The 17,085-nt window shown below is 37.2% G+C and overlaps 1 protein-coding gene across 4 annotated transcripts in view; it reads left to right on the top strand.

The window, feature by feature from the left end:
• The window catches only part of UBP1 (upstream binding protein 1), a 35,499-nt gene extending 18,456 nt beyond the window's left edge, over positions 1-17,043 (top strand). The window contains exons 6-16 of one of the 4 annotated variants that reach the window (XM_030944118.1): positions 841-993; positions 1,151-1,261; positions 1,804-1,911; positions 8,459-8,562; positions 9,228-9,282; positions 9,456-9,549; positions 10,820-10,910; positions 11,963-12,057; positions 13,666-13,808; positions 14,383-14,434; positions 15,169-17,043. In XM_030944118.1, coding sequence (XP_030799978.1) covers positions 841-993; positions 1,151-1,261; positions 1,804-1,911; positions 8,459-8,562; positions 9,228-9,282; positions 9,456-9,549; positions 10,820-10,910; positions 11,963-12,057; positions 13,666-13,808; positions 14,383-14,434; positions 15,169-15,206 — 1,044 coding nt within the window. In that variant the 3' untranslated portion in view covers positions 15,207-17,043. Of the gene's footprint in view, positions 1-840; positions 994-1,150; positions 1,262-1,803; positions 1,912-8,458; positions 8,563-9,227; positions 9,283-9,455; positions 9,550-10,819; positions 10,911-11,962; positions 12,070-13,665; positions 13,809-14,382; positions 14,435-15,168 lie in introns of all 4 variants that reach the window. The other 3 variants (XM_030944117.1, XM_030944116.1, XM_030944119.1) reach the window with 3 other exon arrangements.
• Positions 17,044-17,085: the final 42 nt, after the last annotated feature.

The following is a 17,085-nucleotide window of genomic DNA, read 5'->3' on the forward strand; positions in this document are numbered from 1 at the left end:
AAAGGGTTTTAAATCAGGCACTCAAAAGATGTTTCCTACTATGTCAGTAGGCTTCCTTGTAGGAATTCTATTATTTGTGTATTTGATATTCAGGGCAACTGAGCATGCTTTCTTTGGAAATTATTTAGATTAAATGCTCACATTCACATTGCCTACTTTTGTCTCAGATCTGATTTCATTGTAAGAAAGTATGACTGTGAAGTTTCAGGTAGCAATTTTTCTTATTCTGGTTGTTGAAAGAGGTTAAATTCTATATTGTCAGTAAATTAACTTGTACTAAAAAAAGTATCTTTATCTAGATCAAAGTTACATAATTGCTAAAATTTAGTCGCCTTGAAGGACTGTGAGATAAATTAGGGACTAGTTTCATTTATACATTTCCTTAGAAGAAATAATAACAGACTGAAAATGGAACTGATATTATGCCACTATAGTTGGGTTGTTCTACAGGCTTGCTTAAAATTCCATAAGGAAGCAAAATAAATTCAGAGCACTATCCAGTGAGATTATTCATAATTCCTTCTATTGCACTGATTTTCTCCCTAGATACCCTTAAGGGGTTTTTATAGCTTATAAACTCAGTGTTCATTCTGATGTAGCAGCTGAAGCAATCACACACTGATTAAAAGATCTCTAGACTTTTAAAGGAGTTGGGCATATTTGAAAATATTCTGAGATGAGGGTGCATGAGATTAAAACCTCTTCTAGTCAGTGGCCTTCTATAGCTTTGCTATATTTTTTTACAAGAAACTGTTCATATGATCTAGGTAACATATAATGAAGTTCATGCCTTGAAATGCTTCTGAAGATCCTTTTTGTTTGGTCATTGTTTCTTTTCAGGTACATTGTATCAGCACTGAATTTACACCTCGTAAACACGGAGGAGAGAAAGGAGTTCCTTTTAGAATTCAGGTTGACACCTTTAAACAGACTGAGAATGGAGAATATACAGATCATCTGCATTCAGCCAGTTGTCAAATCAAAGTTTTTAAGGTAACATTAGAAAACAGATCCTTAAGTCTCTTAAGTTTTCATAAAGAGATGGGAAATTGTTATATTACCCCTTGTAATGGTTCACGTCTGAGATTAGATTTCAGTTATAAAACCATTTCCCACTTGTGTTCATGTTCACGTAACTGTTCATTTTTAGCCCAAAGGAGCAGACAGAAAACAGAAAACAGACAGAGAAAAGATGGAAAAGCGAACTGCACATGAAAAAGAGAAGTATCAGCCTTCATATGACACCACAGTTCTTACAGAGGTAACAAAATAAAATTGCATTTGCTGACTGAGGAGAATATGTATAGATACAGCGCATTACTTAGCTGCAGTCTTGGAAGGGTTGGGGAAGAATTATTTCTGTATAGAAATAAACTTTTTATTTGACAAACTTGTCCAGCAAGCAGTAGCATTCAATTTTAAGATTTTGTTTAGTAAACTTGGATTTAGATACTCAGTAGATGCTGTATTAAAACACAGTTTGGATTGAACACTGTTTGACTGACTGTATTGAACCCTTGAGCAAGACTTTTGATTCAGATTTCAAAATCTTGCAGCTGAAAAGCAAAAAAAAAAAAAAAAAAGAGGGGGGACTCTTAAGTTTATTTCCCAAATTTGACCTTCAAAGTCCTTTTTTCAGAGATTTTTTTAATTCAAGGCCAGAGCCTCATTAGGTTTTTTATTTAAACATCAGTGAGTTCTATGCAGTTTTCTAAATATTTCAGAAGTTTTTAAAAAGGCTTTTAGATCTTTCCTCACTGTATAATGAAAAGAAATTGATCCACATCTTTGGTGTTTGTCCAGATGAGGCTTGAGCCTATAATTGAAGATGCAGTTGAACATGAGCAGAAAAAGTCCAGCAAGCGGACTTTGCCAGCAGACTACGGTGATTCTCTGGCAAAGCGAGGCAGTGTAAGGGACTTCTGCTTACCTTTTGATTATGCAAGATACCTTGTGCAGTGTTAGATATAGGAGAAACTTCCATTTTGTAAAGTAAAAATACTTTGATTGCTGTCTCTTAATTTTATTCACTTCTTTGTATCTCAATTGCTCCATGTTTGTTTTCAGCAAAGGAATGCTTCCTAAATCTAACACTTAAACTGTTGCAGAGGGACTGTGTAACTTGAGTCCAAGAGCTTTCAGTTTATATGACTTGAAATGAAATAGCATTTTGCTTTGCTATACATGTGTAATTAGTGGAAATAAGAACAGTTAAATTTAGTGGTTTGTTCCTATTTGTACTTATATTCAGTAGAAGTTTTCATGTACATCAGTATTTTTTAAAAAGCCATATCGTGTTGCAGATCGTTGTTAGTGATTTTTCCTTTAGCCATCTACATATCGTGCTCCAAGCAGGTTTAATGAAGTTCAGAAGAGTCAGCTCATCTTCATGATCTGTGTTATGTTAAACCTGTGTTATGTCCTGTGCAGTCATCCTGCCAAGGGTTAGCATTTTAGATTCCTTAAGGAGGAACAATTCCACATCTTTCATTGGCAGGTTTAAATGTCAATCAGTAACATGGCTGTGGAAGGCCATTGTTTGACTGTTCTTTGAACAGCCACATTGTGCTGAAGCTCTTTACCAATAGTGCTTAAGCATGATTTAGTTCATGTTTATAATCTGAAAGTGAAAGTGATGTGTAAAGTTTTATATTTAGGTTATAAAATACTTTAGTGTATGCTTCTTGTTGTTTATAACCCATGTAACTGGGTGGGAAGGAACAAGCAATATTAGTCAGATGGGTTCTTTGGGGGATATTTGGATTTTTTTGTTTTGTGCACCCAAAACTATTGTATGCACTGAGCTGTTTGGATTTACCTTCTACTGTTTTTGGCTGTTGGTTGGTTTTTTTGTTTGTTTGTTTGTTTGTTTGTTTCTGTTTTTTCTTTTAAGGTGCACCTTTGTGATTCTTTGGCTTGTGCATTCTTTTACTTGTTCCAGCTGGCCCCAGGGGAGAGGCAGGAGAAAACAGACTTTTATCACTTTTGCTTATAAAGCATCTTCTGAAGCTTGTTCTTGGAGGGATTTCTGTGTTTTTCTCCTGCTGTTAAAAGTATTTCATTGAATGATTGTTGCTTATAGGAAGAAGGGTATTTTTAAGCAGACAAGACAAATCCGTTGTCCAGAGTAGGACAAACTGTAGCTAAATCATAGCTAGAAGTTGTCTAACCTTTCCTTAACAATCTCTTGGAATGCTAAGCTTCTATGAATTACCTTAATTCTACACTACCTTAATTGTAGTGGAGAAGAGCTTAGGGTAGTACTGGACTTCTGATATCTTTCCCAAAGCACACAAAGGATAATGGCCCACAGGCTATTTTGAATAGGAGCTATGTACAAGCTTTCCAGTTCTCTTAATCATGCAGCTCACTATTCCTGTTTCTTAATTGCTTATAATGAATGTCTTTGGTCAGTTTGTTGGGACCATTTTGAATTTTGTCCACACTGGATGAAATCTTTTCAGCATTGCTAACTTGGTATTGTTTGCAGATTTCAACACATGCTATTTCCATCATTACAATGTTTTTTATCATTAGCAAAATTACTAGACATCCCCAAGCCCATAAAAAATACCAAGAAACACTATTTTTTCAGTATTCATAGTAAAGCCTTGGTTATTTCTATGCACTCAGTATTGGTTTTAGTTCTAGAAGGTGAATGTAAAACTTGTTTGCTCGATGTAGAAAAGGAGTATTTGATCTACATCTTGAAGGCCAATTCATTGACCTATTTCTTTTGTCACCAGACATGCTTATTTTTGTGGGCCCTGTAAATATGGACAGGGATGATAAATGTTTCTACTTAAAGCAGTTCTGTCCTTGCAAATCTGTCTTCCTAAACATGGCCGTCAGAAGCTTTGGCTGTTTCCAGACTTCCTCAGACATGCAGATCAAGTGTTCCATATTGAGCAGTACTATTGTCACAGAGGTGCTGAGACATAAAAAGTGAAGACCTGTTTCCCTATGTTTAAGTACGAGATGGACACTCTTTCACATGTTATGTGTTTCTATATGATAGATCTTTTTCTTCACATGTCCTGTAGGAACTGTAGCTCTATAACAGGAAAAACCAAACCAGAATTGTTTGGAATGTATTTTTACTAGATGCAGTCAAGACTGCTGACTTAGTCAGTGCTGCTTACTAGTTGCCCAGAAATAGTACTTGGTTACCTTTTTTGAATTTTGAAATTCATGTTGATCCTGGCTATAATTCTCTTTGATTTTAAAGCTGTGAATTCTTATCTTCCTGCTACACCTAGCCTAACCTTTCATTACTCGCTTTTTGCACCTCATTTTGTATGTTAGCTTTTTATTTTATCCCTCCAAGATTCTACTGTTCTATTTGTTAGATATTACAATTTTTTGCTGCTTTTTTTTTCCCCCTATGTGATTATTTCCAGCTCAGTCACAATTGGATTTGGACAGATTGGTTTCTTACTATGCTTCCTTCAGAAAACATTGAATCTAATATGTTTTCTTTCCAATTTAATTCTTATGGCTTTCTAACACAATGTAAGGAATTTGCTGAAACTTCCTTTCTGAGTGGTCATTCTGCTCTTCTGTCCTTTCAAAGAACCAGAGGGTTTGGGTTTTTTTTTCTAACTACTGTCACCCAGCATTCCCTTATCACTTACTTTCATAAGAATGCCATCTAGGTGAGCTTTTCCATTACTTCTGTGAATTCACTGGGTGTATCAAAATTCAGTGCTTTCACTGCAGTTCTGCAATCTTTATCTCAGTGTTGTCCAAACAGACAGGACACAGTTAAACTGCTGGTTAGACTCTTCACACTATGGAGCTTTTTACCTTAACTTTTTCTGTAGGTATAAAAGGCTACAAATTTAACCTTGCCTTCTGGACCTCAAAGTGGATGTTTACATACATGTGACCTTCATTCAGGGGCCACTTTATGAAGGAGGCACTTTGTTTTCCTCTCTCTTTGTACATAAAAGTTAGTTCTTATCTAATAAAAAAGGGAAAAAAACCCCACTGTTTTCTTTCCCCTGCTTTGAATTTGTAAAAGTGGGAAAATTTGTGTTGCAGTAGTTGGGCCTTTGCACTTTTTTCTGTCTGCAGTATTTTGGTTGATTTTTATAGTACTGTGTTTTATATGTCACAAGCTTAAATATATAAATGACAAATTGATTAAACTTGGTCAAATGGTCATTTTTTCCAGATAGAGTTGATTATAGAGCACCTGGAAGTTAAAAGACTTCCAGATACAGACCTTGAAATAAATTTGAATGTTAAATTGTAGACATGAAAGGTTGCTCCATACCATGTATAAGAAAATTGATGCTTTATTCTCTATTGGGTGTGTCCAAGTATAAGTCTAGATTAGAGAACAAATTAGACTTTTTGTATTTTGTTTTCATGTTTATTTGGTCTTTGAATACAGTATAGAGTTCTTTGTCAAGGTTCAGCTTTACTGTCTTGTAAGGCATGAATTTGGGCAGATTCCAGTATATTGGAGGTAGGAATGGATATTACATTAAACCACGGCTTAGAATAATTTTAGATTTTGCAATTCCTCTACAGTTAGGAATGTTCTGAGTTTAAATCCTAAATCTGATAAGTCATACTTAAAAAGATCTCTTACATTTCTTTTTAAGTTAGTAAAACTTCATTCATGGCCTTTACAGAAGGCTGTTTAACATCTGAAACCAAAATAGTTTTCTCCTGAAACCAAAATAGTTTTCTCCCCATTTGGAAATAAGACATAGTTTCTGGAGTATAGTAGTATCAGTGTGCTAGTAATGGAGGGCATTTAGTCTTGGGACCTCAAAAACATGATCTTGGTAAATTCATCAGTATATATTAATTGCTTATTGCAGGTAAAGACACAATGCCAATCTTTCTGTTCTGTGATGCACTTTACAGAGTTGGATGCTTCCTTGTGACAGGGTGACATTTTCTCCTAGGTTTGTGTCTACTGCTCAGAGACTTCTGTATTAGTATCATTAATTTCCTGAATGTCCTTTGTGTAACTCAGTTTTAGTTTAGGTATGTAAGAGATATCCTGGTATATCAGTCCACAAGGGTGAAGTCGTGTTCTGTCCCTGACAGTGACATTGGCAGGTGCTTTTTCAGGGAAGCAGTGCTACTTTCTGTGATCCCTTGTAGCCCTCACCCCTCTCAATCCAGAATCATCATGCTGGATGTTAGAAAACACATCCTTGCTTAGTCTTTGTAGTGTTAATGGATTTGGTCTGCCAGGCATCTGCTTAATCCAGTTTGTGAAGTGCAGGACATTGGGGCATGAGAGTGATTCCAGAAGCATAATCAGCTCGGGTTGATTGCTGGGAGACTTACTTAATTCTGAAAGGCTCAAGGAACAAGAATCTCAGTGCTCAAACGCTCATTTTTCCCTCCCCAGCCTGTAAGACAGAAACAAGGAGAACAGAGGCAATGGATGTGTTGTAGTGGTATTACACTTACTATTTATTTTTTCTTTTTAACCAGCTTATTGAGTCTCAGTGGATAGTTAGTGGTGTTTTTGCTGGAATAGGAGACAAGGCAGGAAAGCATGTTTATGGGAGAAGAAAGGCTACTTGCTTTAGATTGGGATTTTATTTTTCTGAATACTTCAAATGTGCTTCTTCCTGGATTTAAACCCAGAGCTACGTTGTGAAGAACTTCAGCTGGGTTTGAAGGGCAGAAACACCAGCTGCAGTACCTACCTTGGGAGTGGCTCAAAAGGTGTTCTCTGGCACCAGTGCATTCTTCTCTGCTCCTGAATTTAAATATGTGCTGGCTAGAATCTTGTATGGGAATGGTTGCCAAGGATGTGGAACTTGCATCTATATGTCCACATAAACAACTTGGATTAAAATTTAGGAGAAGAATGTCACAAAATTAAAGAATTTTAATTGCACTTACAAAATATTTCAGAAGAACAAAGTTAATGTTACTATGTCGAGCTTTTATTTTAAAATTACAGCTTGGATCATATATTTAGGGAATGAAGGCTACTTGTAACTACTTGATGTAACATCTTTGAGGTTAATACTAAATCAGCTTGAGAAGAGAGACAGCAGGTGGGAATATACAGATTTGGAGGAGGAATGTGTCACCCTACCAGGTTGTAGAGGAGCATGCTCTGTGTTGGGGGCACTGTTTGCAGCCCAAAGGGTGGCTTTGACCATGTAATCAGACTGTGGACTTTGTGGCGAACAAAAAAGCTAAATCTTAGACAGATAAAGGAAGTTCTTCATTTTTAAGCTATTTGCATGCAAGACAAATTTATTTTAATTCCATGTGCCATCCTGGGGAACTTGCCAGTTCTTATGCTGATCTTACGCATCTATGAGATCTATGAGATCTTATGCTGACAAGTGAAGACTGGGATCCAGCACAGAAATGTTGCTAACTCTCTTACAGAAGGTGGCAGCTGCTGTTGCCCTCATTTATTGTTTCCCCCAGATAAAGGAAGGATTTTTCAACATAAAATTGTTGAAACAAGTTTCTATTGGTATTAAGTCATAGGTGTTCCCCTCCACCCTGTTCTACAAGGCTGTGATATAAATCTGGAAATTTCTTTATAACGTATTTAGTACATGATAAGGTATTTAGTACATTTATTACATCTTTATAAGGTATTGGTACATGATAAGTATATCAGAAATCTTTGTTGTCTTAAGAGGCATGATCTTAGCTTACCTGATCTTGGGCTGCTTACTTGTTTTAATCATGTCTTTGAACATATCAAAACTGGTTTGGTTTTTGTTTTTCTTTAAAATACTGGATTCTTAGTACTGTTGGAAGCACTAAAAGGTAGCCTTGTTTCAAAAAGCTTTATTATGCACGCTGATTAAAAAAATTACCCAGAAAACCACTGACAAAATTGGACAACTGGCTTACCATATACTTGTGATGACTTTAAACCTGTTTAAAAAATTCCAGTTTACCAAGCAGTTCAGAAAAATCAGTCCATGTAAGTAAGCATAACTTTACTCCTGCCGTAAATTATTAAAAATTTTGAATTCACAAAATTTCCACTGAAAATTCTGTTTGTATTTGATTTTTGATTGTTTTCAGGGCAGAGACATTAAATTTACCCACGAGGTGCAAGCTAGCTTCATAGCTTTGCTTAATATTACAGAACACTTCTTGGTGTGGGGCAGTTTAAACAGCCCTTTCATCCTCTTCAGGATAAAAGACTTTTTTTCCAGCATGTGGCTGTGGGGGTTGGTTGGTTTTGGTTTAAACTGAATAATCTGTATATTTTTTTAAAGAGAAGACAATATAAATAGAAGTTTTCATAAAAGAGCAAGATAAAACAGAGCTGATTTTTACCTGGAATATCTGCATGTAATGTGTGGGATAGAGGGAGTCTTTATTTGGAAGTGCAAATCAGAATAGTCTGTGGATAAACCCCTGGCTTTAAATGAGAGAAGTGTGCATCACAGTAAAAAGGGTTTTGTCAAGGGAAACTTAAGTTTTAATTCTTTATCTTCAGTGCTCACCATGGCCAGATACTCCTACAACATTTGTAAACAACAGTCCTACTCCTGCTCCGACTTTCACCTCTGCTCAGCATAACACCTACAGTGTCCCAGACAGGTAGGTTTCTGTTCTGTATCCCCATTAAAGGCAACATTGTAATCAGGCTTATTCAGAACATTTTCTGACTAAATTCTACTGTGTTCTGTTTCCACTGGGGAATTGGGAGATTGTTTTGACCTATATATTCGTTTTAGAGTATGACATTTGTATCACATGGTTCAGTTATAAGCTAATTATTTCTGCCTCACCATCTTTCTTTCTTACTATACATTTTTTAAAACAATTTCTTGTCCTTTGTCATATAGCAAATACTTTACCTTTTCACAATTGTAATTTAGTCTTTGTCTATGGAAACTATTTTTAGCTTTTTTCAGTAAGAAGAGTCTTCATTTCCATCATACACAGTTAGTATAATTTGCAAGAAAAAGGCCCAACAGATATCTTTAAAAACTTTTCAACAAAAATTTCATTGGTGAAGGCATTTTGTTTTGAGGTGTTAATTAAACTACTGTAACCAAACCTGCAGTTCATCCAAAAATTATTGGCAGTGGTGTGGTCTGATCCATATACTGTGGAACCGTCTTTCTCTAAAGTTGCAGTCTTTTAATTCTTTCCAGTGTGATATTTATTGTTTTGGAAATTTCAAGTTAATTTTCAACAATGGTTAAATATTTTGGTTTATAGAATTCTAGTAATACTTGGTTTTATTTTTGAATCTGTAGCAATTCTTCCTCCCCAAATCATCAAGGAGATGGAACATCTCAAGGGTCAGGAGATGTGAGTGTTTGCTTTCTGATATTGATCATATATTTGTATAGCTGTGTCAGAATATTTGATTTGCACTTGATATTATAAGAAAGTGTTGAGCTGAGGGAGATATTTTTAATTGCTTGGGTTTTGTTTGGTTTTTTTAGTATCCAAATTATTGTATCCACTCTTGTTTCTTACAGCAGCTTCATCCTTCAGCCACAATCCAGGAAACTCAGCAATGGTTGCTCAAGAATAGGTTCTCTGCCTATACAAGGCTTTTTTCAAATTTCTCAGGTATCTATAGTTTACTTTTTTCTTTCTTTGTGTTACTGAGCGGGTTCTGTGTGGGAAGAGTTCTCTAAAAACATTATGGTAACCATATTTATGCATATTTACTTACTAATTTGCTGATTAGAGAGCAGTGCAGTTCCCACTGTATGTCTGAACACAAGACATGGTAGTAGATGGACTGTGTGGGTCTATTTGCTTCTTCAGTATTCCTTGGAATTGTGCAAAGGGTGGTATGACACAGTACTCACCATAAGTAAATTCCTTGTTATTTGGTGACACTTGATGGGGACACTGTTGTGAATGATGCCACCTCTCTGCCTCTTGGCTTAGCTCATGCTTCTTTCAGAATTCCTTTGTACCAGGCTTTTTCTCTGGGGAGGTTTATTCTTCTGTTGCTTGTTAGTTTTTGACCTGTGCTTCTTGTATGAGTGTTGCTGAGCTTTCTCCATAAACTGTAGTACCAAATTTCTGATGAAGACACTTGGAAAACTTTTCTTCTTTTTCGTTATTATCTTATATAAAACTCAACTACCTGGCTTTTCTTTTGAAGTAGGAGGTGTAGTATATATGAATTTTATTATGCTACCTCAGGTCTGGGTTATTTTTTACTATAGTATTTAAGGGCTTTGATCAGTTATTTTTGCTGGCTTTTTTTGTGCATTCCTGGATGGCCTGTGGGATATTTTCATGCATAAAGACTATTTTTTCCTGTTTTCCCACTCATCTATTACAGTGACTGATATTTCAGAGTGTTGTTTTCTTCTCTGACGCTCATGCTGCTTCTCAGAAAATCTGTGCTCCCATTTTTGCTTCCAGCAGCACCTTCTGTATTCGAGTGCGTTGTTGTAACTTAAGTGCACAGAGGAAGTGATGGATGGGTAGTTGAACGTCTGGGGTAATTCACTGCGTGACAAACCATGGAATATTTTTGCTCTGTTTTGAATGTGTTCAAAATACACTACCCTGGGGTGCCAGCAAAAATCACTGTTTCTCTAGAACAGTCATCTCTTTCCACAGAAATTATGTGCCTTGCAGACTCATACTATTCCAAAGCTATAAACAGCATGAACTGTAAATCACCACCTTTGGAAAACAGGTTGATTTATTTGGCACTCCCTAGAGCCTGGTCTGAAGTTTACTTATTCCTGTGTCCCAAATTCTGTTTTTGTCATGGTGAAGTTTGGTAGTCTCGGTTTAAATGAACATACCATTTATTTTAGAAAGAATTTATGTGCTACAGTAATCTTCATTAAATCCCCATGTGTTTGTCCAGGTGCTGATTTATTAAAGCTGACAAGAGAAGATCTGGTACAAATCTGTGGTCCAGCCGATGGAATTCGGCTGTATAATGCACTGAAATCCAGGTGATGTGCTCACTGAAGTTGAGTGGGTTTAGATGGGGGATTCTAGAACTGGGAGATTTGGGAAGTTAGTGTCAGGATGGGCTTTGGTGCCTGTGTGATCTACCTCAGGAGTTGGCAGCAGTGTTTAAAACTCTCCTCCTGTGCACACCCCCAGGGCACGCCCAGGCGAGGAGCAGGTGGGCTGTAAGGCTGCACCAGTGCAGTTGGGCCCTGCCAGTCTCTTGGACATGGATGAATTTATTGCCAAGGCTCAAAACTGGTCATTTGGGGAGCTAAGAACAACCCCTGAGGCCTTTTGAAGTACAGGTATTGAGTGCAAACACAGGCAGCATCCCAGGGGATGTCTGATTCTGTCTGAAATGGATGCTTGGTACTATTGGCCCTCCTGGAAGAATTGCTGTTGTTACTTGTGATGGTGTTCACAGGGGTCTTAGGAAGACAGAAGAGATGAGAATGTTGACTCCATGTTTTAGAAGGCTTGATTTATTATTTTATGATATATATTATATTAAAACTGTACTAAAAGAATAGAAGAAAGGATTTCATCAGAAGGCTAGCTAAGAATAGAAAAAGAATGATAACAAAGGTTTGTGACAGATCGAGACAGTCTGGACAGCTGGGCTGTGATTGGCCATTAATTAAAAACAACTACATGAGACCAATCACAGATCCGCCTGTTGCATTCCACAGCAGCAGATAACCATTGTTTACATTTTGTTCCTGAGGCCTCTCAGCTTCTCAGGAGAAAAAATCCTAAGGAAAGGATTTTTCAGAAGATATAGCTACAGTTACTCAGTAGTCCTGTTACAGGAGTCCAACAAGCAGTGTCCATAGGATGCTGAATCTGAATGGATTGAAGTTTTGTTTAAATTCAGCAGCATCTGAGACCACTTACTTAAGTAGAGATTAATTTAATTTTTTGGGGCTCAGTGCGGAAAGCCATATCAAGTGTACTGTTACCATAACAAACCTACAGTTGTGGCATATCAGCCCCTGTATTTGCAGAGCACATACCTTTTGTGTGACTTCCTTGTGATTTCCTTGGCCTGCAGGTCCGTGAGGCCCCGTTTAACAATCTACGTGTGCCAGGAGCCCCTCCGGAGCATCCAACTGGAACGGCAGGACGCGGGCAGCACAGACAGCAACGGTGCAATATACGGTACCATATACAGCTCATGGGGACACGGCTGGGCTTGGGCAGGACAGCTGCATGGCTGGGGAAGGGGCTCAGCTGCTGCTCCTGGGTACAAAGCAACTGTGGGAAGTCATAGCACAATTGCTGCTTTATCAGCACAGAGCAGACGGAACCTGAAACCTCTCAAGGTTAAACCATTGAGCATTTTCAGTCTGTTCATAAAACTGTAGTTACGTGTGTGGTGGTGTTTGCAGGGGTCCCAGGACAAAGGAAGAGGCAAGAATGTTGACTCCATGTTTCAGAAGGCTGGTTTATTATTTTATGATATATATTATATTAAAACTGTACTAAAAGAATAGAAGAAAGGATTTCATCAGAACACTAGCAAGGATTAGAAAGGAATGATAATAAAATCTTGTGACTGACCAGAGAGTCCGAGACAGCTGGACTGTGATTGGCCATTAATTAAAAACAACCACATGTCCATGACATACGAGGTTGTGAATGAATGAGTTCTGGGATCAGCTGTGCATGTTGTTACAGACAGGGCATCAGCGATATAAATGCAGCTGCATGTAAAAGCTTTATGCAAATAGAACAATTCTTTCTCATTTTCTGTTAGATTTTGCTGTCACTTTCTGTGCAACTGAACTAAAACTGTAGAGCCTGGACGAGGAAAAACAGCCAAGTAGTGAATGCGCTCTTCATTTTAGTATTATTTCCCTGACAGCCGTTGATTCAACACAGATGGAAATGTAACTGTTCATTCGTAAATCCATGTCACTCTTACAATTAAGAGAATGAAGCTATTTAAAATTATTCTTTACTTGCTCTTGGCTTTAAGAGACCTCTCTCCCCAGCTAAAATTTGGACAGGGTACTTCAGTAGTGCTTGTGGATTTTCCATGCAAGAATTGAGGTGGAGGAGGATTTGTAAATAAAATACTGCTGCTTGTCAAATACATGTTTTCTCTCAGGATATCTTCAGCCAGAAGAATGTGCAAACTTGGAGCTGCCAAGGGTTTGTTGCACTGTTAAATAAAGATATCGAACTGTAAATACAGCTTCAAACTGAACAGCTGCTTTGTCTTACTGTTCTCTTTGCTGTGTTCCATTCAGCTCTGAGATCATCTGTAGAAAGTTAATTCAGACAGTTGCAAAAGGCTTTATTTACCAAAACGCCAAAATCTACATCTGTATTTATTTATGTGCATAGGCACATAAGTGGGATGTAGGTATTACCTGATTCTTTTGAGACTGCCCAAAATGGCTTTCAAAACCATCTTTAGGTGATTCTCTAAAGATCCATTTTTAAGTCTGTTTGACATGATTGTGCCTTTTTGTGCAGGATACAGGAAAAAATGTGGAAGTTGCCTTCAGTCTCAGAGCAAATAGAAGCCTCCCCCATTAGAGTTGTGTTTATGTGTTTATGACTTTTCCCTTGAAAGAAAAGTTAGGGCAGTTCATGCTCTTAATGAGAACAGGGAGAGAGTAGTCCTAAAGTTTTAGGTTTTAAAATTTTTGAAAGTATAAAGTAAACAAATAAACAAATTCAGGTATTTTCATATAGCTATTGTTATCCATTAGTACCATGCTTATGTAAATGATATTTTTCTTGCAGTATATCATGCAATCTACTTAGAGGAGATGGCAGCCTCAGAAGTCACACGCAAGCTTGCTTTGGCATTTAATATTCCTTTGCATCAGATCAACCAAGTTTACAGACAGGGTCCCACAGGCATCCACATTCTCGTTAGTGATCAGGTAATTGAAATTTTAATTTTTTTGCATTTTATTTATGACTGGAAGTGGAGGGTTTTCTTACACTTGCTCATTTATTACTGGTTTTTCTGTTTGATAATGCAACCCTAGTGTTTGCTGACATTTAGAGTATTTTTTTCCTTTACAGGAACAGATGAATTCTTTAAATGTGACTTTTCCTCTGCCTGACTAAACTGAAACTATGAGAAGACAGAGGCAGCTGGTTTATATAGTTCTGAGAAGCTGCAGCAGTTATTTACTACATATTTATTTTCAGCACACCCAAAGGCAGAGATCATTTATAAACACTGTTGAACTCTGCTTGTTCAAGTGTCTGCTCCACAGAGTTCCAAAAACACAGCCAGCAGTAATAGGCTCACAGCTGGTTGTCACAAGAGTAAAAAGTAGTATTTTAATCGTAATGGATTTTAATTTGGTATATGCCTGTCACTTGCTGAACAAAACCAAAAATACATGATTGCTCACAAAAGGCTGTGTTTAATATCAGGATTGTTGAGGGTTGTTTTTGTTTTGCATATTGGTCATACTCAGAAGGTTTTGAAACTTTTTTTTTTAGATGGTTCAAAACTTTCAAGATGAGAGTTGTTTCTTATTCACCACAATAAAAGGTATGTTGTCTTTTCTAACAGTCTAAAACTTAAATCATTTATTCCAGCAAGGAGCCTTCTTTAAAAACTATAAAAGTTTTGCATACACAGTGGCAGAAGATATTCAGAATTCTTCCTCTCCTAGCCAGATTTCAGCCTCTGTGTAGCATCTCAGTCCCTTCTCTGAGCTTTCAGTTCAGAACCAGCGCAGGATTCGGTAACAAACTTTATGTAAAATTCAGTCGGCCATCACTGGACAAGGGATGCTGCTAATAATTGTTGAGAATGGTGAAGTTTCAAAATAGGTTAAAAAAAATCAAACATCCTGGCATTAGTACCTCTGAAGTTCAGAAACTCAATCTTAACTGAGTCCTGAGGGTAAGCAGAACTGAGCATAACATTCTGTTATTTCTCTGCTAGTCAGTAGTCAGCTTCATTCAATAGGCTGCTGTTGAATCCCACTCTTCCATAGAACTCCAATTTATTTCTGGTACAGGGTGCCAGCAAATGGCTGTAATCAGTGGACAAGTTTGACTCTGTGCAAACTTTACCTACAGAAACTGTCCCTCTTTGAAGATCCAGTTACAAATCATTAATCATAACATTTTTGTTTAGCACAAGTAGGAAACCTTTAAGTTTTTGTTGTAGTTTATTTTCAAAACCAAGTCCATACTAGGGTGTTTTGGTGTATTTGCTTGTATTTCTGTGATTCTGTTCAGGAAAGACAAAGAGACATTTCCTTTGGTTTTTTTCAGCTGAAAATGGAGAAGGCTTCCATATAATTCTGAAGTGACATCACACACTTGCTAGATATTCCAACGCAGAATGAAGTCCTGCCTAAAGACTATGAAGATCATCCAAAACCTTAGGATCTAACTTCACTGTATAAGATGTTTCATATTGAAAACACAAAATGACCTTTCTAACGAGCTGTTTGATAGGTGAACTTTCTTATCACTGCCATAGCTAAGTGTCCTCATGAGAGGTATAATGCCATGACAGCTTCTGTACAGGCATGGAAGACAATGTAAGCAAAGGTGCTTGCCCTTCACTGAAATAAGGCAAACTATGGCCAGTAGATACAGTTTGTAGAAGCGAAGCAGTGCTGCTTTTCTATTACCTGTATCCAGTTGGAGATGAATGTAAACTTATTTTGGGGCATTTACCTTTCTGTGCCAGTTTGTCTATTACGTGCTTGTACCTTAGGCTGGTTTTATTTTTTGATGTTAGCAGAGCACATGCTAATCTGTGTGGAGATGAGTAGTTAAGGTGATAGTGATCAGGTTGTCAGGTCTTTGAGAGTCAAGCTGTCAAAACAGCTTCCCGTGTAAATTGTGTATAAGAGTGTATGTAAGAAGTGTAAATGCCAGAACAGGGCTTTTAAGAAGCCCTAGACAGATGCAATATATGCATGCAGCAAACTGCATTATCAATAGTACCTTATTGGAGGGATTAATATAAATCCTATGGGGTACCAAGTAATTGTGTTTTGCTTTAATGAATTTAATGGAAAAGAATTGCCTATGCATCCTTTATGTTTAGTTTCCTAGGTTCTCTGCAGAGCACTGCTGCAGTTTAACTCTTTGCTTGTAAAATTGTGGGTTTAAAAATACGGCAGTGAGAAGTGGGGTTTTCAGTGGAATTATGCAGATGAGGGAAGATGACCCACTGGCACCACAGGGCTGTCATAGCTTTCAGCAGCATCAAATAAATTGCTTGAGAAACACTAAATACACACCCTGTAAGTTTCCTTCCCAGCAGGTGAATGCCCTGCTGGAGCTCCTATTCTGGACAAATCTCTTCTTACCTTTTCAGTTGACCTTCCTGCACCCTCCATCCATCCATACTGTACACCTGTTACAGTGCCTCTTCCATATGACCAAATACTTCTTTTCTCTGAAACAGGCAATGTGCTTTCTTGGTATTTTGGATGTGTCTTGTAAAGTCATGGCACAGCATTTCCTAGGCTAACATTAAGTTTCAATTGGTCAGGTACTTAGAGGGGAGTATTTCCAGAGGTATTAAGCGACAGTTTCAGAGCTGTTATTCTGTGCCTTTGGAAAGTTCCAACTTGATCTCTGGCTTAAAAGCTTGGGAATAGTTTGCTTTTTATGCTGCGGTGTTCCATGTAAACCAATACTACAGCATGTAAAAAAGCAATTTGACTTTTTCATTTCCCCTTCCATAACTGGCTCAAGTGCTTAGCAGAAAAGCTTCTGAAAGCTGTAGCATTTTGAAAATTTAAATTCATCAAACCTAGAGTTTTTTTCCTTTTGGTTGGGTTTTTTTTTTTTCTGCACTGAAAGTAAAATTTTATGTACTTAAACATTTCTGCCTATAAGTTGTTCATCTTTGGGTATTGTTTGGTCCTAGTATTTTCCTGAACTGACACTTGTGTCTTTTTAGCTCACACCATATTCAAATCCAAATGTTTTATAAAAGTGGAAAAATCCTTGATTGGAAAGTATCCAAATATCTAATTTTAAAGAATATTGAAAGTTGTACAGTAGTTTGTCCAGCTCACTTGAAATTGGAATTAAATTATGGCACCAGCAAATGGCTTTTGTTTTTTAATAAGATGTACACATTTCAATTTAAGTATAATAAATGTTTTTCAATAATTTTGTAAATGTGCTTTTCTTTTTGTTTACTTCTTTTTTTCCCACACTCAC

The sequence above is a fragment of the Camarhynchus parvulus genome, chromosome 2 (genome assembly GCF_901933205.1).
Source record: "Camarhynchus parvulus chromosome 2, STF_HiC, whole genome shotgun sequence".
Lineage (NCBI taxonomy): Eukaryota > Metazoa > Chordata > Aves > Passeriformes > Thraupidae > Camarhynchus > Camarhynchus parvulus.